Here is a 22,796-nt window from a genome sequence, read left to right as displayed (position 1 = left end):
TGCCACAAAATTGAAACATCAGGAGGGATCTGGACCACTATTCATCTTGCTCAGTGCGGTGACTCCAGCGCCCAGCAGAGGCCTGCGTGGAATAGCCCAGCATGCCTCATGTTGGGGTGGATGGTTAAATGCGCGCCTTCCAGGGCCTGTGCTCTGGTTTAGACGCCAGTCTCTCCCCTTCATTTCTTCACCACCTCAGGGAATATTTACTAAGCCTCAACTCCTACTTCTGTCATCACACCAGTCACTGGCTGGCATGAGATGGGTGGTGAGATAAGAGGTAGAACTTCCCACTTTATGGTCCTCAGACATGGAGGAGATCTTCAGATATGGAGGAGGGCAACTGTGGTCCTGATTTATTCTATGGGACGGGTAGGAGTCCTCCAGGCCTGGCAAACAGAAGGGTCAGGAAACGCTTATTTCTTGAAGGAGGAGACCTCGGAGCTGAGACTTGAAGGATGAGCAGAAATTAGAGTAAAAGACAGGAGATAAGGGTTTCAGCCAGTGGATGGGCAAGGCAAAGACCTAGACGGATGGCAGGCATGGATAGTCTGGGAGCCGCAAAGACTTCACTTACGGTCAAGGAATAGGAAAGTTCTCACGTGAAGGCCGTGACTGGGAGGCAGGGGATTTGAAAACGTTGTGAGTCTTTATTTTCCAAGGTTTACAGCTTTTTGAGATCCCTAAGGAGAAATTTAACACCCTCCCCCCACAGAAAACAAAAATCCTCACAACTGGACCAATGAGCAACATCATGATAAACAGAGAAAAGACTGAAGTTGTCAAGAATTTCATTTTACTTGGATCCACAGTCAACAGCCATGGAAGCAGCAGTCAAGAAATCAGACGATGCATTGCATTGGGAATATCTGCTGCAAAGGACCTCTTTAAAGTGTTGAAAAGTAAAGATGTCACCTTGAAGACTAAAGTGTGCCTGACCCAAGCCATGGTATTTTCAATCGCATCATATGCATGTGAAAGCTGGACAATGAATAAGGAAGAACTGACGCCTTTGAATTGTGGCGTTGGCGAAGAATATTGAATATATCATGGACTGCCAAAAGAACGAACAAATCTGTCTTGGAAGAAGTACAGCCAGAATGCTCCTTAGAAGCAAGGATGGTGAGACTGGGTCTCACATACTTCGGACCTGTTGTCAGGAGGGATCAGTCCCTGGAGGACATCATGCTTGGCAGAGTACGGGGTCAGTGGAACAGAGAAAGACCCTCAACAAGGTGGATTGACACGGTGTGGCTGCAACAATGAGCTCAAGCATAACGTTGTGAGGATAGCGCAGGACCGGGCAGTGTTTTGTTCTGTTGCGCATAGGGCCGCTATGAGGAGCTGACTCAATGGCACCTGATAACTCCCCCACACTCCAGAAAAGCCACTGATCTAAAGTTCCAAGGGGGAGCAACAAGAGGTGAAGCCAGTGAGGTCACCAGGGCCCACCCAGGCAAGACTCATAAACAGCATTAAGTAGCTTGCGCTCTTTCATCCTGACGGGCAGTGGGCAAGGAGGGGCCGTGGATCGCGGTAAGGGCGACCTGTGAAGAGCCTGCTGCAGTAATTCAGAGACTGGTTGAGAGCAGAGGAGGCACTTCTGGCTTTACTGGCCCATAATCTGGAGATGTGGAGAACTCACCACAGGAGGGCTAGGGATTGTATTTAGGCGTGTTATCAGGAGTGGGCAGCAGAGGGCGCGGTTGACCCACACATGGACTGGCAAGGAAAGGAATTTCCCAGACTAGGGGAACCCTGGTGGCTAGTGGTAAAGAGCTTGGCTGCTAACCAAAAGGTCAGCAGTTCAAATCCACCAGCTGCCCCTTGGAAACCCATGGGGCAATTCTACTGTGTTCTATAGTCACTATGAGTTAGAACTGACTGGACAGCACCTAACAATAGCAGAACCTGAGGCCTGCTGGCAGGCTCTCCCTCAAGCAGCGGAAAGGTACACAAGGATCTCTCATCAGCCTTGACCACCAATCTTGGCCCTCTCTCATGTTCAGATGCCCCGCCCTGGCCCTCCAGACTAATTGGCTTCCCTCCTCCCGTTTGTAGCCTGTGTCCCTTTCTGTAGGGCTGGACCAGAGAGGATAGGGGCTGACCAGGCCACCCCTGTGCCCCCGCACTGTCCCATCACAGGCTGGTAACACAGCACCTGCTCAGTAAATAAATGCGGTGCTAATGAAAAGGTTGGTGCGCTTTTACCCTAGTTCACTGAATTTTCACTATCAATGCCTACAGAAGCCCTTCTTTCACCACCCCTCTTCAGAATTCCTCACCTCTGACCACTTGGGGCTGCCACTGTTTGGTGCCAGGCTCATCCTGCCTCTGGACTGGGAGCCCCATGAGGGCAGGGTCCCGGACTGCTTTGGTCATGCTGTGTCCCCAGCACTGCCCAGAACAGATGACGCAGAGCAGGTGCCTGGCACATTCTGGCTGAATGATGGATGCTCCCTGGGCTCCTAACTGGCCTGGACCACAGGTGGGCAGCCAGTAACTGCAGAGACCAGGCCTGGGGTGAATGTTCAGTTAACACCTGGTGATGCCCCTGAACAACCCAGCCCTGGTTTCCTCCCAACCACCCCACCTCTCCCTTGGCCTAGGGACCTGCTTTACACCTTCCACTCAAAAATTTCCTGCCGGTTTTGGAGTGTCAATCGACTGTGAGGGGTAAAGGACCCAAGAACCACTTTAAAAACCAACTAGCGGATTTTAAACTGGGGGCGCCAAGAAGCTAGAAGGGGCGTCCCCAGCACTAAAAACAGGGCCAGGCACACGAAGCCCTCAGTAATTACAGGTTGGTTTAATGAATGAGTAAATAAATGCCCCTTGAAAAGGTCCCCATCCTGGTTAAATGCCAAGTGTGGTAACACTTTAGGGTTCCATCCCTGCGTCCTTCCTGCTAGGAGATGCCATGTCATTTATTGAAAGAAAACAAAACGAAACAAAACAGGGCAAACACATTTCTTAATAAGTGCAGTTTGTTAAAATCCCGTTAAAACATATGGGACAAGGGAAAGTAAAAATAATTGAAGCGGATCACTGTAGGAAAAACTCCCAGGTCTGGGACCTAGAGACCTCTGAGGGAGGCGGTGGGAGAGCTTAACGTTCTGAGGGAAGGAGCCCTCCACCTCCCTTTCCCCCTCGCCCGTTTTGTCCCACCAGAAACTACCAGGACGCCCAGAATAAAAGGTTTCAAGTTCAATAGTCACACTCTCTCCAAATACAAAAAAAGCAGTTACAATTCAACTTGACACAGAAGCTTGTGTGCAAAGTTATGGGGAACTGAGACATTGTATAAAAAGTTAGGTTAAAGGTGATTTTGTGGTTTGTTGTGTGTTTTGTTTTGTTTCGAGGGTGTGGCTCTTCCTCGGTCACCTGAACTCAGCAAAGAGATGGTTATCTTGATGAAATACCAACAGCCGACCCACAGTAAAAACTGACAGATTCTAAAAAATAGGGGGCGGGGGGGAAAGCATAATTACAAAAAAAAATAAGGTCACTGCTTCCTCCCTCTGCATTTTGCTTTTTTAAACTCATGGTTTTTTTTTTTTTTAAAGTTTTTGATTTTTTTTTTAATCCTGAAAAGCAGACAGTAAAACAGCTTCTGGAAGAATTTACAACAAACTGCATGAGGGTCTGGGAAGCTGAGGGGCTGGAGGGTGGGCACGACTGGATGGGGGGTCCTCCCCTCAGTCACTGGAGCCTCACTGTGTGATCAAGGGAGGGGGGGAGGGTTCTCTAGTGAAAAAGGAAGGAGGAGGAGGAGGGAGGAGGCGGGGGTCGACAGAAAATAAAAGGTCATTGTTGCCTGTTTGAATTCAGAGAGAAAAGCCTGGCCCTGTGTAGGGAAGAAGCCCCTTGGCAGGGAGGCAGTGGGCTGGAGGGAGGCAGCCCTGGGGTGGCCCCATCCCCCAGCACCACGGGACCCGGCAGGGGCAGAGGAGGGGCCGAGGTGGGCGCTGGTGGAGGGGCCTCTGGGCGCCCTGGCTACTGTGTGCTCGTGCCGCCCTGCGTGCTCCCGGAGTAGCTCCCGTAGTCGTAGTTCCCGTAGTACGGCGGCCACTGGCCCTGGTTCTGGTAGTACTGGTTCCACTGCTGGGCATACTGGGGAGACAGAAACCAACAGGACGGGGGTCAGACCCCAACACCAGGCTGTCCTTTCTCCAGACCCACCCTCACCTAGAAGAGATGGGTACAGTGATGGCAGCTAACAGCTGGGTCCCCTGACGGACAGAGGAATCAAGGATAAGGGACTGGCCTGATGCCACGTGGGCAGGCAGTTAGGGACCACAGCCCAGGTGTCCTGGCTTGCTAACCTATGTCCTTCCAGGCACAGCCAGATGGCATGTTCAAAATATTCACCAACAGGTATGTGGCCCGAGCAGCAGCCAATAGGAATGGCACTGGCTGCAGTGCTGAAGCAGGCTTGTGGGCCCTCTCTGCCAGACCCTACACAGCCATGCAGAGGGGCTGCAACACCGGTTACTCAGTACACAGCTCCGAAGCACTGTACTGCGGAGCACCAGCACCAAGGCCAGCAGGCTGCCATCTTTTTAGGGATAAATAGACTCAAGCCTGGGAACACACATCCAGGCAGGGGCCCCTGAAGGTTTCTCTACCCAGTCAGCGTCCAGTCTGGTACCTACCTGCTGATACTGGTTATAGCTGGGCTGAGGGTAGGTCTGTGCAGCGGGGGGTGGCGGCGGGGTGTAGGGGGCCGGGTTGTACCCCCCATATGTCCCATAGTTGTAGGCAGGTGGTGGTGGAGGTGGAGGCGGTGGGGCTGTGTAGGCCTGGGTGTAACCTCCCTGGTTGTAGGGTGGCTGGCTGTAACTCGGCTGGAAAGTTGGGAAAAAAAAGCAGAGCTGTCAAACCGCCAGCTCACGGCTGGGATGGAGAAAGGGTCTTCATAAGCAGTTGGCCCACAAAGGAAAGCCCTGGTAGAGGTTGTTTTGGGGCTGAGGAGGGGTCTGCTCTGTCACCATGCAGGACAGGGCAGGGATGAAGGGCTGTGTTCTTCACTCTGATCCCAGCTCTGAGAGCCTGGGGGGCAAGCACATGGCACCTCTTGAAGTCCCAGTTTCCTTTTCTGTAAAACGAGAATCACAGCAGAACTTGCCCCTGTGGATCACCTTGGGCAATCACTGAGCACAGTCACCGCTGGCAGGCACTCAGTAAGTGCGGTAGTTGTTACTGGAAGACCTGAGAAAACCAGGAGGGGCGGTTTCCTAAGTGCTCCCCAAGTCCGGGATGTGTCATTAATACACACAATCCTCCTATCAGTTCTGTGATGGAGGTTCCGTTACTAACCCCACTTACAGAGGAGAAACCTGAGGCTCAGGGAGATGAGATCCCTGGGCCGAGGTCACATAGCTAGAAAGTGGCAGAGCCAGGAGGAGACCTCAGCTCTGTCAGCTCCAGGGCCTGCGCTCTTAGCCACTAAGCTACAATGCCACCCATCCCTCACAACAAACTCAGATGTGAACTCTGTAACAGCTCTAGTCCTTTAGGCAGGAAAATGAAGCTCAGAGGTGAAGCTGTTTGTCTAAGGTCACAAAACCAGGCTGTTGTGGGTCTGGGGCTGGAACGTGTGCTGGCCTGACTCATTCTAGAAAATGGTTAGACCAGGACTGGTAACCATTCATCTCTGTGTCCTGGTAGCTGTTCCAAGGCCTGACACTTAGAAGGTACCCCGGAAATGGCTGTTCCATGGCGCAGTGGTTAAGAGCTATGGCTGTTAACCAAAAAAGGTCAACAGTTCGAATCCACCAGCTGCTCCTTGGAAACGCTATGGGGCAGTTCTACTCTGTCGTATAGGGTCACTATGAGTTGGAATCGACTTGGCGGCAACAGGTATGGGAATGTTCAAGTCCTCTGTTTACACAGAGCCTGTACATACAGACTGGGCACAAGCACTGAGCCTGATCAGCACAGGAAATGAACCTCAGTGCAGGACGTAAGGTCTCACCTCTAGTCCATTACCAGGGCCTGGAGGCCCTCCCTCTCCCTGGGCCTCAATTTTCACATCCTGAAGAAAAAGGGGTCAGCCTCTTACAGCCTGGGCAAGGGGTGATTCCAAACAAGTGCCTTCTTGGGGAATCATGAGGTCAGTGACTCAGCCAGGAGAAATGTCCTTGCTTCCAGCCCATCCCCTGGATGGTGGTAGAACCGGTAGATTCTGGGAGGGTCCCAGTCTCCTCCAGGGTTTGGAGGGGATCCAGGACTGTCTAGGGTCCACCCCTATCAAAAGCAATCAATGCCAAGAAGAAAGAAAGGCAGGGCTGAAGGAGACCTGTGGCTGGAGCATGTGCTGATTTCTTCCCCTGGCTCCATCCCCTCACCTGCTGGGGCTGAGCGTGCACATGCACATGGACGTGCGCACGCGCGCGCACACACACACACACACGCTCTCTCTCTCTCTCACCTGTGGAGGGCTGTAGCTGCTGACGGTAGGGGTGCTGGTATTGACACTGGAGCCAGGGATGCTGCTGTTTTTGTTGTAGCTGCTCGCCCCCGGGGGGTTCCGAGCAGGGCTGTAGCTGGGTGGCGGCGGCGGCTGCTGTGGCGGCGGTTGTGGTGGTGGAGGCTGCTGTGGCGGCGGCTGTTGCTGGGGGGTCCGGTTGTAGCTGCCTCGGTTGTTGGAGTTGTTGTTATCCCGGTTGTTGTTACCCCAGCGGTTCTGGTTGTAGCCACCACCCCCACTGCGATTGAAACCTGCATGGGAGAAATCCAGAGGAGAGGGCCCATCATTCTCAACTTGCAGGCCTCAGGAACTGGTCTGCCTTGGCAACTGCTGCGTCCCCAGCATGGGCAGACACAAAGCAGGAGCTCAGTTAAAGCAAGCCAATAAAGCAACCCCACTGGGCCCCCCAGACCCCTAGGCAGCACCCCCAGTCCCGGCCCTGAGAGCCCCAGGTCATCACCGTCTGCTGCTAAGTCTGTCTCCCCCACTGGACTGTGGGTCTGAGGAGACTGGGACCACAGCTGTCCTGGCTACTATGGTGGCCCTAGCATCTCAGCGCTTGTTGAGCACACTACAAAGAGATGCCAAGGCAGAGGGATACTAAGTACTGGCGATGGCCACGAACCAATCAGACCCCGTCCTCTTCAGGCTTGGCCAAGTGGCCTGCACGCCCAAGCGTTTGTGCAGCTGTTTTTCTGCCCTGGAGCCCTTCTCCTTTCCTCTGGCCAAGTCTTCCTGCACCTTGGGACTTAACTCAGATATCAGCGCCTCAGGAGGCCTTTCCTGAACCCTGCTGCCCCTGGATCAGCTGCCACCTGTGCACGCAGCTTCCTTGGGCTTTCCCATTCAGCCCAGAATATTTCTGGGCGTCACTGCAGGGTGATGCATGTGTCATGGCTGTGTCCCCAGAACTATCTAGCACGAGACTGAAACAGCAGGCTCAGGACATGCTTGTTAGTCAATGAACACACACTTTCTTCAGACACAGCAGAACTAGTGACTGAGAACTTGGGCTCTGAATTACGTGACTCTCAGCTCTGGGTTTAGCTGGGCGATCTTGGACAAATTAACATCTCTCAGTCTGGTTCTCTATTTTAAAAACAAAAAACCATCCTAACACCTGCCTTAGGAGCCCTGCTGGTGCCATGGTTAAAGTGCTCGGCTGCGAACTAAATGGTTGGTGGTTTGAACCCATCAGCCATCTCCCAGAGAAAGATGTGGCCATCTGCTTCCATAAAGATTTACAGCTTTGGAAACACTACGGAGCAATTCTACTTTGTTTTGTACGATCACTAAGAGTCGGAATTGACCCGACGGCAGTGGTAACCTTTGCCTGGTGCCAGGTCCTCAGTTGGGATCCAGGATGGCAGGAAACCAGGTCTGGCCCCTCTTCTCAAGGAAGAATCACAGAATCGATGGCAATATGACAGAGTATGTGCCATGCGCAACGGTGACAGGCTTCGGCGGGTGCAGTGCCCAGGGGAGTGCGGGCCCGGGGGTTCCCTGAGGCCCCGAGTCTGGTCTTGGTGCTGTCAGAGCTCAGCCCGCAGCCAGTGCACATTTGCAGACTAAAGCAGCAGTCAGGAAGCCCGACTCTGCCCTGGGGACGAAAAGCAGGGAGACCTCTCTGGTGGATGTCTTACCTCCTCGGTAGTTGCCGCCTCCACCGCCGCCTCCCCCTCGGTTCTGAAAGCCTCCTCGGTTGCCCCCAGGGGGTGCTCGGTTATCGTAGCGCTGGAAACCACCACCACCTCCACGGCCCCGGAAACCACCACCACCTCGGTTGTCGAAGCGCTTTTCAGGGGGTGGCCCAGCCTTGCGGCCTTCCTCGTTGTACTGCCTCACCAGCTTGTCTGCTTCCTCCCGCTGCAGCTCAATGAACAGAACCTCGTCCAGGAAGTCCCCCACGTCCGGCAATGTGAAGTTGGCTAGGAGGAACAGAGGACCCCAGAGGGAACAAGGAATGGAGGTCAGTATCTTTGGAGGCCTAGTGCCCTCCACTCCCAAGACACTTGCCAGCCAGAAAGGAGAGGGTGAGCAAGAAAGAGAGACCCTCTTCTCTCCCCCCTAAGAGACAGCTAAGCCTCTAACCATGGTGCTTGCCTCCTTCCAGCCTCACTCCTGGGAGTGGGTCCGGCAGGTGGCATCACTATCCCTATTTTTATAAAGGAGCAAATAGGCTCACCCAGGCAGCCCACCTAGCAGTGCCAGAGGCAGGGTGACCATCTAGGTCTCTCAGCTTCTGCTCACACATCCTTCCCCTCAGGCTGTCCCCGCCCCATCCAATCTGAAAATCCTCACAAAAGACACACGGGTAATGTTTCCATCTACAGCTATGTTGGGCAGAGAAGAGGCAAGCAGAAGCAAATAGAGAGCAAGCTCAAAGGAGTGATTAAGGGGCTGGGGAAGAGCCTTTTCACCTACAGATCCTGCTGTGACGTCTGTTTGGGACCCATCATTTCGTACCTTTCATTTCTAATACAGCATGATCTGGGACGTCCTTCCCTTCTTCATCTGTTCGCTTTATTGTTCGGTCTTTTAGGTCCTCGTCAGTTGGACAAATTACAATAGCTTTGCGCTGGAAGCCTTCAAATGGTCTCATTTTTCGTCTCTGGGCTGACCCATAAACATTTGTCTAGGGGTAGGTAACAGAAGAGGCAAGAGATGGCATATTTGGTGCGTTACGAGCTGTTTTTTTTCCCTCTGAGAGAGAATACGTAGGCCAAGGACTGAGAAAAGGATATTGGTTCTTCCTCTGAGCACAGAAACTCAGGAAACTGCCCTTCTTAACATTTAGGATTCTTGAGTCCATCCTTAGACATGGAATTGACTTGGAAAGTGGCTGCCACCAAGCACAGGGACAAGTGATTCCTAATGGTTGGGCCTGGCTTCTTAATTTTCATTGTTATTGGAATTGCACTTTTCCAGCCCATTCTAAAAGTAATACATGCCCTTTGTAAAAAATTCAGAGAACGAGGTATAAAGTCTAGAGCTTGAATCCCTCCATTGGCTTCCCACCAGCCTTGCTCCCCAGAGGGAACCTGTACTGAATTTCCTGTGTACACTCCTAGGAGTACTGACGTGATTTTTAACACGAATGAACTGTATTTACTACGCATACTCTTCTGTAGCCTCTTCTCACGTCACGATGTTTTTCTGACACCTTTCTGTGCCTGCATTCCCTCTTATTGACTGCATGGTATCTGTAGAATGAGTGTGCCATTAATTGACCAGCCCCTTTAATGGCTGCATAAATGGTTTTCATCAACACTCTGGTTCTTCTATTGCTTCGGCCCTCCTCTGAAACATCAGCCTCACCCACAAACTCTTAACCAACCAGACAGTTTGGCAAGGCCATGCTTTTGGCAAGTAGTTTTGCTACTAATTTTCTCCTCCTCTGTGTGATGGGCCGAAACCCTGGTGGTGTAGTGGTTAAGAGGTACGGCTGCTAATCAGAAGGTCAGCAGTTCGAATCCAACAGGCACTCCTTGGAAACCCTATGGGGCAGTTCTACTCTGTCCAACAGGGTCGCTATGAGTTGGAATCGCCTTGACAGTAGCGGTTTTTTTTCTTTTAATGGGATGGGCAGGTGCATCCTGGGCAGTGGGGGTACAGAACAGTGCTCTAGGGCATCCTTAGCTGATGATGGTAATGCAACAGCTCCCACTGACTGAATAGCTCCCACACTCTGGGACCAGAACCCAGGTCTGTTGAACCCCAGGGCCCCACGGACTCAGCCTGCATATCTGAATCACCTGGCCGCTACTGTAAGAGACAGCAGTCTAAGCGCCACTGGAGTCCTCCTGGGTCCAGATCTCTGGAGTGGGACCCAGGCATCTAGACAGGTATCCCTCCCTCTGCAAACTCTGGGACTGAGCAGAACTGGGGGATGAGAAAGACCTATATTTAAACAACTTTTCAGTGGCTCTGACAGGGACCCAAGGGAAGCAGGTCTGTAAAGCGGAATGTAGAAATGGACAAAGTTTTATTCTAAAGGGCAATCCAGCAAGATGGAAAGTGCCCAGAATCAGATCCTGGTTTGGCCACTAACTCACTTGGGGCCAGTCATGTAGCTTCACGTGTAAAACGGGGATGAAAAGCCTCCCTCCTGGGGCTGGTCAGGGACCGATGAGGAAGATGACCACAAAAGCAACCGAGAAAGCTGAAGAACGACACGGGGGCGGGAGGCTATGCAGAAGCCTGAGTCTCCTGGAGCCATGCCAGCCTTCCGGGTGGGAAACACCTTGGCCAGAGGCAGGCCGCACACTGGGACACTGGGAGAGCTCGGCAGACCTTGGCCCTAACCTCACTTGACCATTCAGACCTGTGCGGCCCAGGGAAGTGACCTCCCCTCAGAGACCCTGCCTGCTCTTGAGTAAAATCAGCTTAACCCATTGCTGTCCAGTCAATCCCAACTCATAGCAACCCAATCAACTCACTGTGTTTATCGAGTCTCAAGCCCTGAAAAGGGAAGGCAGTGTGAACATCATACAGTCCTCGTAAAGACTATGTTTACATAAGTAAGAGCCCTTGGCTTGGCCTAGGGCCTGGCTTGCAGCCAACACTCAACAGATGTGAGCTGCCACTGAAAGGATGGTCAGGGGGTGGGGGCTGTAGATATTTTTCTGTAACACTGACTTGAAGCAACCCTCAGACCAAGGACAAGGTTACATTTTAGTGGTCTCCCAAACAGAAATGCAGGGACAGTGGGATGGGTGGGAGGAACACAGGCTCTGAGGAAGGAACGCTGGTTGAAATTCCAGCCTTGTCCTTTGCCACCTGTAAGACTGTGGACAAGTCACCTAATTAGTCTGAGTCTCACATTTCTTCAGCTGAAAGGCAGGGATCCTATCACCCTCTTCCCCGTGGCTTTGGTAAGGATCAACAGATGTGAAAGTCTTTGGCATGTGGCACAGAAAGAACTCAACAGAGAGTGGATGTAAAAATATGACAAACAGAACCGACATCACTCTCAGGTGATGCTTCCCATTGGAAAGTCTCGAAGAAAACCAAGTTGGAGTAAAGGATGAAGTACAAGACATGAGGAACACGAAGCTGGGCTGTGGCTGGGCCAGGGCCAACAAGCCCAGTGCAACCCTGCTGGGAGATCTGGGCTGTGGGTGCAGCTGTTCTGGAAGCCAATCAGCCGACACACATACCAGGGAAAGACAGACTTCCTGTTCCCCAGGGAAAGTTCAGAAGATGAGATTTTGGACTTGGAGTTGATGTAAAGCTTTTGGGATGATATGACGGGGTAAATGTGTTTTGCATGTGGCAAGGAAACTAATTCTGGGGGTGCCGAGGGGTGGTATGTTTTAGATTGAATTGTATGCCCCCCTAAAATATGTGTTGTGAATCCTAGCCTCTATGGCCGTGGTTATAAACCCATTTGGGAATGGGTTGTCTTTGTTAAGTTAATGAGACAGGATTAGTGTAGGGTATGACTTAAGGTCAATCTCTTTTGAGATATGAGATCAAACAAGCAAGCAAGAGAAGCAGTGATGGGGGAAGAGAGATATAAAGCCACCTGAAGATCACCCAGGAGCGGAAACTCAAAGAGACAAGGACCTTCTTCGAGAGCCAACAGAGAGAGAAAGCCTTCCTCTAGAGTCAGCAGCCTGAATTCAGACTTATAGCCTCCTCACCTATGAGAAAATGAATTTGGTAAAGCCACCCACCTGTGGTATTTCTGTTACAGCAGCACTAGAGAACTAAGACAGAGAGTTAGCTGCCGGGGGCTGTTGCCACAGCAAACACTGTGAGGTCAGAGCCCCGGGCCAGCCCAGCACTGCTGTGGCCACCAGGGGCTGCTGGTGGCTGTTGCTAGGAAACTGACAGGCTAGCACAACAGCTAGGTCAGCTTTTCCAGCTGCGTGGGTTACCTCCGCCTAACTCCTCCTTCTCCCGGTCCCACCCTGCTTGAAGATGTAGCCTTAAGACAAGGTCTGGGTGCTGTCTGTGTTCACCAGTCCCCCAACCCCAGGAATGTGGGCCAGGGGACAGCTGGTTTCTCAGCGAGGAGCTGCAGGAGTAACTGTGGGTGTGACAGTCTGGGGGCTTGAGGAAGCAGCACGGCTGAAGTTCGAAAAGCCCCACTCTCCCCCATCTACTCTCACATGTCCCACTCGGCAGTGGCAGGCTGGCAGGAGGGAAGCCCGGCTGAATCCTGGGGGAGAACACTTAAGGCCGCTGAGGAAAGAATTTGTTCCAGACTCACAGTGAGGAGCCCCAGTGGAAGCACCCTGTAGGAGGAGAAGTGGCTGGTGCATCAAGAACGGAAGGGGCAGAAGGAACAGCCCTTCCCCACTGCCTACCGAGAAGCAGTTTACTCTGGGCCTCTGCCCGAGCCTGGGTTTCTGTTTCAGACAAAAGTGTAGCACCTGCCAAGAGGGACAAAAAGCAGGCCTAGAGGTGCATGTTCTGAAGGCCGAGTTCAGTTGGTGGTGTCGTCACTTCCAGTGGTGCTTCTGACAGTGCCTGGCCTGGCTCTGGGCTGTTACAGCACTCTATGGGAAATCCTAGCCTGCAGCCCTCAACTCTTGGAGGGTTTGGGCACCACGGCCCTGGTGCTGCCCCACCCAGAACCCTCCAGGAAGGCAACTTTGCTGCCTCAGAGGGGCAACTCCTGTCCTGTAAGCAGTATCGAGGTCCCCTGGTAGCCCAGGCTCAGGCTAGGCAGCGTCTCGTTCCAGAGGCTATCCACTTAGAGGACCCCAAGAAGCCACCTGAAGCAACGGCGTCTTCTACTCCTTCTGTCTTCTCTTCAGCACTTCACTAAATGTGGCCACAGCTTCCAACTGCCCTCAGCACAAAGCCTCAACTCTTTAAAAAAAATTTTTTTTTTGTGCACAAAGCCTCAACTCTTGTAATCTTTCATGTCCTGGCTCAGATAGCCCCTCCACAGCTTGCCCAGACCCTCACAGCAGTACCAATACTCTCAGTTGTGCCATCTCAGAAGCCAGTAGATCTGTGTTCTACCAGTAAATCAGCTGTGACTTTGGACAGGTTCCTGTCCTTTTTGAGGCCTCGGTTTCCCCTCTGACCCACCTCCTGACTACCTTTTCCTCTTGGCGCTCCACAGCTGCACTGCCCATATGGTCTCAAGAGGCTGCTTGTGTGCTCATGGAGTTTAGGTCAAAGCCTCAGAAATCTGAGAGCCTGTGGCCCAAGAGATACATCTTTGCGGGAGCAGCTGGGGGTCCTGACCCGACCAAGCCAGAATCCAGGATCAGACAGCCCTGCCTGGCTTCCGCAGGCACATTTTCCTTCCTTCTCATGAGTGGGCATTTCCGAGGTCAGTCTACATAACAGGAGACACACAAGAAACAAGTGTGGGGAGACCTAACTGCTCTGGAAAGCCAGAGATGGGAAATGACCCTGGGCTGAGACCAGGGGGCTGAGGGACTCTGACTGCAGCGCTGGTCTACAGTGTGGAGACTTCATCTAGCTCAGGAGACAGCCACGCATCAACTAATTCTTCACTGCCAGAGCTGGCAGGGTGGAAAGCGCGGGGAACTGGCCAGGGTCTGCTCTAAACCTTCCTACCTACCTCCACACACAAAAGCACTCCTTCAACTCACACCCAAAGTTTTCTAGAATCCACCTTCGGGGTTCACACCAAAGCAAGGAAAACCATTGGCTTTAGACTCCCTTCCCAGGCCCGAGTAACCGGCAGCTTCAGGCCCCAAGACAGTCCTCCCCTATGTGGTTAACCAGGGAGCCCTGCTCTCCCACTTTTACAGCCATGGGTCTTTTCTTTCTCTCACTGTTACCTGACCAGAAGACCACAGGACACCTGGCCCAACCCTGGACCTTGCCCCTGGACCAGCCAGCACCAGGTGAGCACTGACAGTGCCCCCGCTGCTACAAGGCAGCTGAGGCGCTGGGGTCCTGCCCTCAGAGAAAACCCGTGTGCTTAGGCGTCCTGAGCTGAGGTCCCACCCGTGACTACGGGGCCTATACCACTGGGCCACCTTTTTGAAATGGATTTTACCGGCAAACTGAGAAAAGGGCAGGCAGGGAACAGCTGCTGAGGCATCCAAAAGAGGCACCCTCGGGATGCTAAACACCACTGCTCTAACCCTTCAGGGCAACGAGGCCCACTGGGCCAAGCCTGACAAGGACAATAGGGCAGAGTGAGGCCAGGAGTTAAAAAAACAACAGCCAAAACCAAAAGCACCAGCAAATAAGTCTTCAAACAGGGAGGCCTGTGCACGTATTACTGATGGGATGACCTGGGGGGATTACCCTGAAAGGCTTTTTGGCTATCCTGTACGTGACTGTCCTGTGTAGGATGTTCACCCCTCTGCCAAGGCAACCTGGACACCTGGGAGTTCTTGTTGACCAGCTAGGGCCCTCCAACCACAACCACCTTTCTAACAAGCCAACCACCATTACTGGGTTGCCCTTCTCAGGGCCCCTTTTAACTCAAGGTGACTGAGGGGGGAGTGCAGCTACTTTAGTTTACACATTTGCTCACACACACGTTCTTGAGAAAGCACAAACAGCACGGCTGAGGGAAACGGAGGCTTTTCCGCAGAAGCCAAAATGCAAGAAATAAGAAAACATCCTTTGCTACTTAAGAAAGCCCTTTTCAGAACAAATGTCAAGGATGACATCACACAGGCAGTAAACGTGTGGAATTCATGACTCCGGGACAGGGATCCAGATCCCCTGACGTGAAGAACCCCACCCTTAACTGCAGGCAGGAAATACATGACTTAGCTGTACACTGGCTAGTCATAAATACATACTAAAAGAAGCTGGGATCAGACCTATTCTGTAACTGACACCTACTATGTGCCAGGTCCTGTGTTAGGTACATGGGTGCCGTTATGATCCCCACCTTAAAGACTAGAGGACTGTGGTTCAGAGAACAAAGTTAGATGTCCACAGCTAGGAAGCAGCAGGTCTGGGCTTCAAGCTCAAGTCTGTCCGGCTCCAAAACCCATGGCCTTTCCGTTTTGCTAAACGGCTCTCCCCTGGTGATATTCTTTGGGGCTGCTGACATTGAGTCTGAGCTGGGCCTGGACTGTGGGCCTCAGACCCCACCCATGAACGGGGCTCAGGGAGCTGTGCTGAGGTCTGGGACCGCACTGCTAAGGTCATGTACACTTGACCCCCTGACCAGCATGGCATTCAGGAGCGTTATGGGGAAAAAAGGAAAGGGTCAGAGAGGAATCCCCAGGTACCTAACAGGCTCCCTCCCCCCTCATCATGAGGACAGGATGGTCACCAGTAAGTACCTGATCTAGAATATAGTTGCGTTTCTTGCGGGCAGCAATCTGGATGAGGCGGTTGAGGCACTGGGTGGCCTGCTGGATCAGGACATCCCAGCGGCCGGCGTAGTTCCGCTGTCGGCGTAGGCCCATCACCTGTGGGCAGTAGGTGGTAAGGGGTGGTGGTCCTGGCTTTAGGGTAGCACTCGGGGGAGTGCAGGATGGGTAAGGAGAGACCTTACCCGCATCTTATCCATGATGGCATTGGTACCCAGGATGTTGTACTTCTTGGAGGGGTTGGAGGCTGCATGTTTGATGGCCCACGTGGTCTTGCCGGCAGCAGGCAGGCCCACCATCATCAGAATCTACAAGAACAGGCCAGGAAGGGGTGCTATGAAGCAGCAGAGGTGGTGTGGCATGGTGGTCCGGCCTGGCACTACCCAACTCACTGGCGACCATGAGGGTGACCCCAATCCTCATGGCTGCCTCCGGAAAATGGAAGCAATAACAGCATCTACCTCACAGCACTGGAGATAGGCGAGGTTTGTCAGGCTCTTAGCAGAGGGACTGGCACAGGTGAGCACTCAAGCACTGTCGCCATTAGCATTTGAATCTTAGTTCAGGATTAAGTGGTCTCTGAGAAGGAAAGGCCCAGGAAGGCTACGCACTGCCACCTGCCCACTCCAGGAGTGGGGATGAAAAGTGAACGGAGAAGTCCGCTCAACCGCAGGCACCGTATCTAATCGGTATAATCAGAGCTGGCAAACACAAACAACAACCTAAATGAACATCAAAAGGGCGGCTGGATTTTGTGAGGCCACTAAAAAAGATGTTCAAAAAGAAGTTTTCACATGCGGGTCAAAGCTCATGATATGATGTCAAGTGAAAGGGACGGGATCTCAGAGTGCTCAGTCAGAAGGTCTCCCTTATCAATAATGTGCATGCATAAAACACAAAAAACCAAGTACAGGAAAAAGAACAGGATAAACTCTAAAACTCTAGGAGTATTTGCAGATGATGGAATTACGAAAAATTTTAATTTTCTTCATGCTTCTTGATTTTCTAGAATAAACACAAATTGTTGCTATATTAGAAAAACATTATTTTAAGGAAAAGGCTCATCGGTCCAGCTCCTAGAGCCCTATTACCCAGAGGCCAGCTCTCTTTTTTGTCCTTACACAGCCCTAGGGTGGGGCGGGCGGGAGGTGGAGTCACCCAATCTCCTGAGAAAACACTGGCTGGCAGAACACACTCTCAGGACACGTCTTCACCTCCTCTCTCCTCTTCTGACCCTCGGTGAAGGAGCAGCGTGGGCACCTCCTCTTGGAACCTAAGACTCAGGCACCTCACCTTCATCCCGCCCTCTCTGGCCTCAGCCACACGAGCACCCCCCACCTCACACTCAAGGGAACCTGCCAGCTTGAAGTCTGGCTCCAGGAGCAATTCGCCCGAGGTTACTCATGCAGCGAGCCTGTGCTTCTTTCCCAACCCGGCTGCTGCGGGTCTCCCTTCTGCCTCGACAGCAAGGTGGCCACCACATCAGTCTTCCAGCCCCACTTACCTCACAGTCTGCCTTGCTCTTTGGTCCGACAGTGCCCCGGATCCGCTCACCAAGGGGAAGATGCTGGATGAAGGTGAAGCCCGGGAGGACAGAACAGTAGGGCTCTGCCCTCTGGCCAAAGTTGAACTCCACTGCACAATTCTTCACCAGGACATGAGGGTAGAGGGCCTGACCCCCCAAGGCTTCCTTCTGGATTCGGAAGGCAATGCCCATCCACTTCCCATTCTTGGTAAAGGAAAGCTCCACGTCATTCCCACATTCAAAGTCCTTGGAGAAAAAGCCAGAGAAAGATAAGTGCCAATGCTTGGTGTAAGGCACTGGGGCCACAAGTGGGAGAGACGGGATGCAGGTGAGGTGGCTAGCACCTGGGAGCAGCTCGGAGAAAGTCCAGACCAAAGCTCTCCTTGCCTAAGGCCCTAGGAGCTGGTGACTCAAGACGGGTGGGTGTTAAACAAGCAATTTCAAGAAGCTGCTAGTATGCAAGCCCGAGACAAAGATGAAGGACGAGGCCACCCTACCCGGTCCTCAGAACTGGCAAGGGCGGTTTGTGAGGCTAACAGCTGAAAGGTCACCACTGCAGGGCCTTTTGAAGTCTTGGGCGCAGTTTCGCAAATGCACTCAGTCAACACGTGTTCCCTGGCTTCCCATTCTCCTGGTGCCTCCGTCTGTGGTGATCTGGGCCTGACAGAGCTCAGTGACCAGGGGACAGATAAGGAGACTCTTTTATCCTTTCTGTGAGAGAAACTCCACACAAGCAAGTTTCGTGAGGAGGGGACCCCTCAGCTAAGTCCTGCACAATAAACGGGAACAAGCTGGGTTTAGGTGGGAAGAAGGTACCCTACATAAAGAGGGTGCTGTGTGGGACAGATCTGGAGGTGGCCACGCACGGGGTCAGACCGGTTGGAGGGTAAAGGGTGAAGGGCAAGTAATCTCAGGTACAGCTGGAGAGCCAGGCAGGTGCTGGGTTCACTCAGTCAGCAACTATTTACTGAAGTCCTACTGGGCAGCTGAAATTTAGCGGTTAAGGTTCTGTTTTGGGGGGCAAGGGGGCAGGGGGTGTGGCGGCAACTGCTTCCCCTCTGTCACTTCTTAGTGGTGTGGCCTTGGGCAATTTCATCTTCAGTTTCCTCATTAAAAAGCGGGGTGGTGGTATTATCCTGCATAGGGGTGTTCAAGGATTAGGGAGGCTAGAACATCTACGCACAGTAAGCGCTCAATAAGGAGCTCTGGTGGTGCCGTGGTTAAGTATTTGGCTGCTAACTGAAAGGTCTGTGGTTCAAACCCACCCAGCAGTGCAACCACAGAAAAGACCTGACAATCTGCTCCCATAAAGCTTACAGCTGGGAAACCCTACAGGACACTCCTACTCTGTCATATAGGGTCGCTACAAGTCAGAATCAACTCAATGGCACACAACAAGCACTCGACGTCAGCTGTCACTTGCAGATGCCAGGAACTGTGCTAGGGAGACAGGGCTGCAGGTGGAGTGGTGGAGGGGAGACAAGGTCCGTGCCCTCGGCGTGTGAGGGCAATGTTACCTGAGGAGTCTGGACTTTACACCGATGACAGAGCAGAGTCCCTGACTTGGTTGGAACAGAGAAGTAGCCTATTACAACTGTGTTTCAGAAAGATTGCTTTGGCTACAGGGTAGAGGGAGGCTCAAAGCTTGAGATCAGAGAGTGGACTGAAGCAAAGCACACAGCTGGTTTCTGACATAAAAGTACAAGATGTGGTACCCTTTGCCTCTCAAGTCGGGGGACCACTCCGAGATTCGGCTTTCAAGAAGCGGCAGAAGCACTTTCCCCGAGGAGGCCCCTTGCCCTCTCCTCAGTGCTCACAGGGCACAGCACCCTGTAAGAGGCCATCTGTCCGCTCATCGCTAACTACCTGCACAGCAGACACACAGACACTGGTTGGACCAAATCCTGTGCCAGTCCCTGCAGCACAGACCCAGCCACGTCCCACCACCCGATCAAGACTGGCCCAGGACACCTTTGCCCTAACGTGGCAGTGAACATCATGGCTAGCAGCCTTCCTTAAACCGCCAGCTTTACAACACGATCTTGGCACACTGCAAACAGACCAGCGCTGCCAGCTAACACACCCACCACCGAGAGAGCCATGGAAGAGGCGAGTGCGGTCGTACTGCTTCCGCCACCACGTTCCTATGCTAGTCTGGGGCAAAAGGAGGCCTGACCTCCTTAAGCCTGGCATCTGTCAGACTCCGCCAGGGCCTGGTACCTGCCTGTTTTTGTAGCTTCATCTCTCATACCTCCTCATGGTCCCTAGGCTCTAAGGACTATGCTGAATGGATCATACTGCTCTCCCTACCTGTAAGGCTGTTCTGTGAGTGTTGAGAGTTTAAGATTGACACTTACGTCTCCTCTGGATCCCTCAGGTCATCGATTTTCACACCTCCCCTGAGCCCCACTCTGAACCTTTTTAAGGTGTGGCAGCCTTTAAACCCAGGAAGTTGTAGAATTTTAAAAGCGAGAGTAGAGATGATCTGCTTATAGCAGGAGTCGAGGCCTGGCGCTCCGTACCACCACACGCCCTCAGAACCTCAAGCACTGATAGAGCACAGTTTGGAAAAACACTGTCACGCACAGAAGACACGTTACATTCGCTGAGGCCTCTTCGGAGCAGTCTTGACAGTAGCTGTAAAAATTTACTTAAAAAAATAAAGAATATCATCCGGAAGTACTGTGCTCCTTTAAAAAAAAACACCAACATGAAAGCAAACGGTCTTCAATCACTTTAAAACAAAGATGAGAAAGTAAGGGAACAGGGAACCTAGATTAATGGAAATGGAACAACCAGAATGGAACTAATGAGAACGGTGACTCATTGTGAAGGATGTAACCAATGTCACTGAACAACTTATGCAGAAATTGTTGGATGGGAACCTAAACTGCTGTGTCAACCTTCACCAAAACACACAAACTAATAAAAAGAAATGGCGGCCAATGTCACAAAACAGTATGTGTACTAGTTGTTTAATGAGAAGCTACTAGGTTCTAAAAACCTTCATCTAAAGTAGAATTAAAGAAAAAAGTAAGATGGAAAAAACAAAGAAAGAAAAAGTTAAAAATACCCATTTGACGCAGAAGTTGTACATTTAGGAACAAATACTATAGCTACATCCCCACGAGAATGCAGAGATGTGCAAGATGCTCACTCTAACACTACCAAATGGGCTCTAGTGGGGAGCAGGGGCAGCTAAACCACACAGAAGGTTCACATGGGGACACAAAGGACTCCAAGGTACTCTGGTAAGTGAAAGAAAAATAGACAGCTGTTGCCGCAGTATCATCTGTTCCAGTAAAGACGGTTCAGGCCCACCAGCAAAAGACTTGCTAAATTGGTAGGGGGCACTGATGCCTAAATCAGAATATTAGGAAGCCACTAAATAAAATGGCAAGAAACTATTTGATGTCCACTAACAGAAACTGGTTACATAAATCATGGGACATCCATACGACTACAGACTATGTCAAAGAACAGGGAAGCCTTGCATGATACAGTGATATACAAAGATCTCTAAGATACACAGTTAAACAAAAAAGAGAATTGCAAAATAACGTGTATAATACACTACCTTGTGTATAGAAAGAAGAAAAGTAATAATCCTTTCCCCTGTATCTGGATGAAGAACCCCTAGAAGGATACCTAAGAAACCGGCACCTGTGGGAGGAAGGTCTGAAGTAGGCTTTTCACTATGCACCTTTTTATACTTCTTGAAACCACGTCAATCTATTAACTATTAAAAAACTTTTTAATTGAGCTGAATCCCTTGTGACAGGGAAAGATGGCCAAGATTTACCGTCAAATGGAAAAAATACGTTAGACAGTTCATAGAGTAGAAATATAATTTTTTTAAAAAGAAAAAATACACCATTAAAAAGATAATGAGGTCACGAAAGGCAAAGGAAGGCTGAGAAACTCTTCCCGATTAAAGGAGACTAAAGACACAGGACAACAAAATGTAATATACACTCCTGAACTGAAGACCAGATTTGCTCTAAAAGATACTGTTGGGACAACTAACGAAATTTAAATGTGGACTATGGAGTAGATAATAGCATTAAAGCAATGTTAAATTTGATAACTGTCCTGGGGGTTGTTTTTTTAAAAATACACTGAAACATGGAATAAAGGACCGTGATGTATGTAACCTCTCAAACAGGTTAGATAAAAATCACAGGTCAAAAAAAAACATGAGAAAATGATAACACAAACACGGCAAATATTAGATCTGATGTCTTAGAGAACTCTTTTTCCTCCTTTTACAGTTTTTCTCTAACTTTAAAATTATTTCAAAATAAAAGCAAAAAAAAAAACAGGAAAAAAGGGCACATGTGCACAAACATAACGAGCCCTGGTGGTTAAAGAGCTTGGCTGCCCACCGAAAGGCAGGCGGTCTGAACCACCAAGGGCTCTGCAGGAGGAAGACGTGGCAGTCTGTCTCCATAAAGATCACAGCCTTGGAAACCCTAGGGGGCAGTTTTACTCCGTCCTACAGGGTTGCTATGAGTTGGAACCGACTCGATAGCAACGGGTTTGGCTTTTACAAATATGAGGAGGGGAAGGAAAGAAAACAATAAGAAGAAGCATGGGCCTGTAGTCACTCCCTCCTCTGGGGCCTCAGGGCACATTTTAAAAACATCTCTTATAACTCCTAATGATAGAGTACTAACCTGTAATTACTGAGTGACCACTATATGGCAGGTATCGTTCTAAGTGCTTTTAATGGATTAACTTAATGGCTTCACACAAAACTCATAGGTACAAAGATCATCATCTTTTTACAAGAGCCTGAAATACAGGGAAGGTAAGTTGCCCAGGAGAGTCTCTGGGTGGCACAAGCAGTTAACCGCGTGGCTACTAACAGAAAGGTTGGTAGTTCGAATCTACCCAGAGGCACCTTGGAAGAAAGTCCTGGATATCTACTTCTAAAAGATCATAGCCATTGAAAACCCTATAGAGCACAGTTCTACTCTGAAACACATGGGGTCGCCATGAACTGGAATGGCCTCCAAGGCAACTGGTTTAAGTTGCCTAGGGTTATATATGAGTGGAAGACCAGGGGCTCGGTCCAGGAACTCTGGTTCCAGAGCCGACAGCTGTAGGCCTCAGTACTGTGGTTGTCCGCCACTACTCTCAGTAAGGGAAGTAAGGCAGCAGTTCCTGCTTGGTGCTGTATCTGCCCCTGCCCTCCCAGAAGGCCACGTACTGCAGGAAGCATCACTCAGCCAGTGTGAGGTGAAGGAGAAGAGAAGTTCTGGGATAGATGATACCAGTGTGGGCAAAAGCCAACATCACTGCCTTCCAGAGCAGACAGGCTATTCCCTAGCAGAAAAAGATAAGGACTTCCTGGGTTTGTTTAGAAAACATTGCTCTGGTATCTAGGAACAGAAGTGGGTTGTGCACATCAGAGCCCCCCACCTCTTCAGGGCTCCATTTGACAGCTTCGCACAAAAGGGCAAAGAGGGTAGGCTGGTGGAATTTTGCACAAAACGGCTAAGGAAATATCCCTGCCTGTCAA

General features: G+C 51.2%; 1 protein-coding gene and 1 long non-coding RNA gene across 5 annotated transcripts in view; one reads left to right on the top strand and one right to left on the bottom strand.

Annotated features, from left to right (window-relative positions):
• Window positions 1-3,198: 3,198 nt before the first annotated feature.
• HNRNPUL1 (heterogeneous nuclear ribonucleoprotein U like 1) overlaps window positions 3,199-22,796 on the bottom strand; it is a 36,485-nt gene continuing 16,887 nt past the window's right edge. For all 4 annotated transcript variants that reach the window (XM_064293694.1, XM_064293691.1, XM_064293692.1 and 1 more), the window contains exons 8-15: window positions 17,252-17,518; window positions 15,933-16,055; window positions 15,718-15,846; window positions 8,939-9,107; window positions 8,116-8,400; window positions 6,434-6,723; window positions 4,656-4,847; window positions 3,199-4,113 (exon numbers count right to left, since the gene is read on the bottom strand). In XM_064293694.1, coding sequence (XP_064149764.1) covers window positions 3,997-4,113; window positions 4,656-4,847; window positions 6,434-6,723; window positions 8,116-8,400; window positions 8,939-9,107; window positions 15,718-15,846; window positions 15,933-16,055; window positions 17,252-17,518 — 1,572 coding nt within the window. In that variant the 3' untranslated portion in view covers window positions 3,199-3,996. The remainder of the gene's footprint in view (window positions 4,114-4,655; window positions 4,848-6,433; window positions 6,724-8,115; window positions 8,401-8,938; window positions 9,108-15,717; window positions 15,847-15,932; window positions 16,056-17,251; window positions 17,519-22,796) is intronic.
• Window positions 8,333-21,601, top strand: LOC135232762 (uncharacterized). Its single transcript, XR_010323314.1, has 2 exons — window positions 8,333-8,441; window positions 8,806-21,601. It is a non-coding gene; the product is annotated as an uncharacterized LOC135232762 (long non-coding RNA).

This window comes from Loxodonta africana, chromosome 11, assembly GCF_030014295.1.
Source record: "Loxodonta africana isolate mLoxAfr1 chromosome 11, mLoxAfr1.hap2, whole genome shotgun sequence".
NCBI lineage: Eukaryota > Metazoa > Chordata > Mammalia > Proboscidea > Elephantidae > Loxodonta > Loxodonta africana.
The sequence above is the reverse complement of the archived record's forward strand: the minus strand, read 5'-3'. Positions and strand labels throughout refer to the sequence as shown.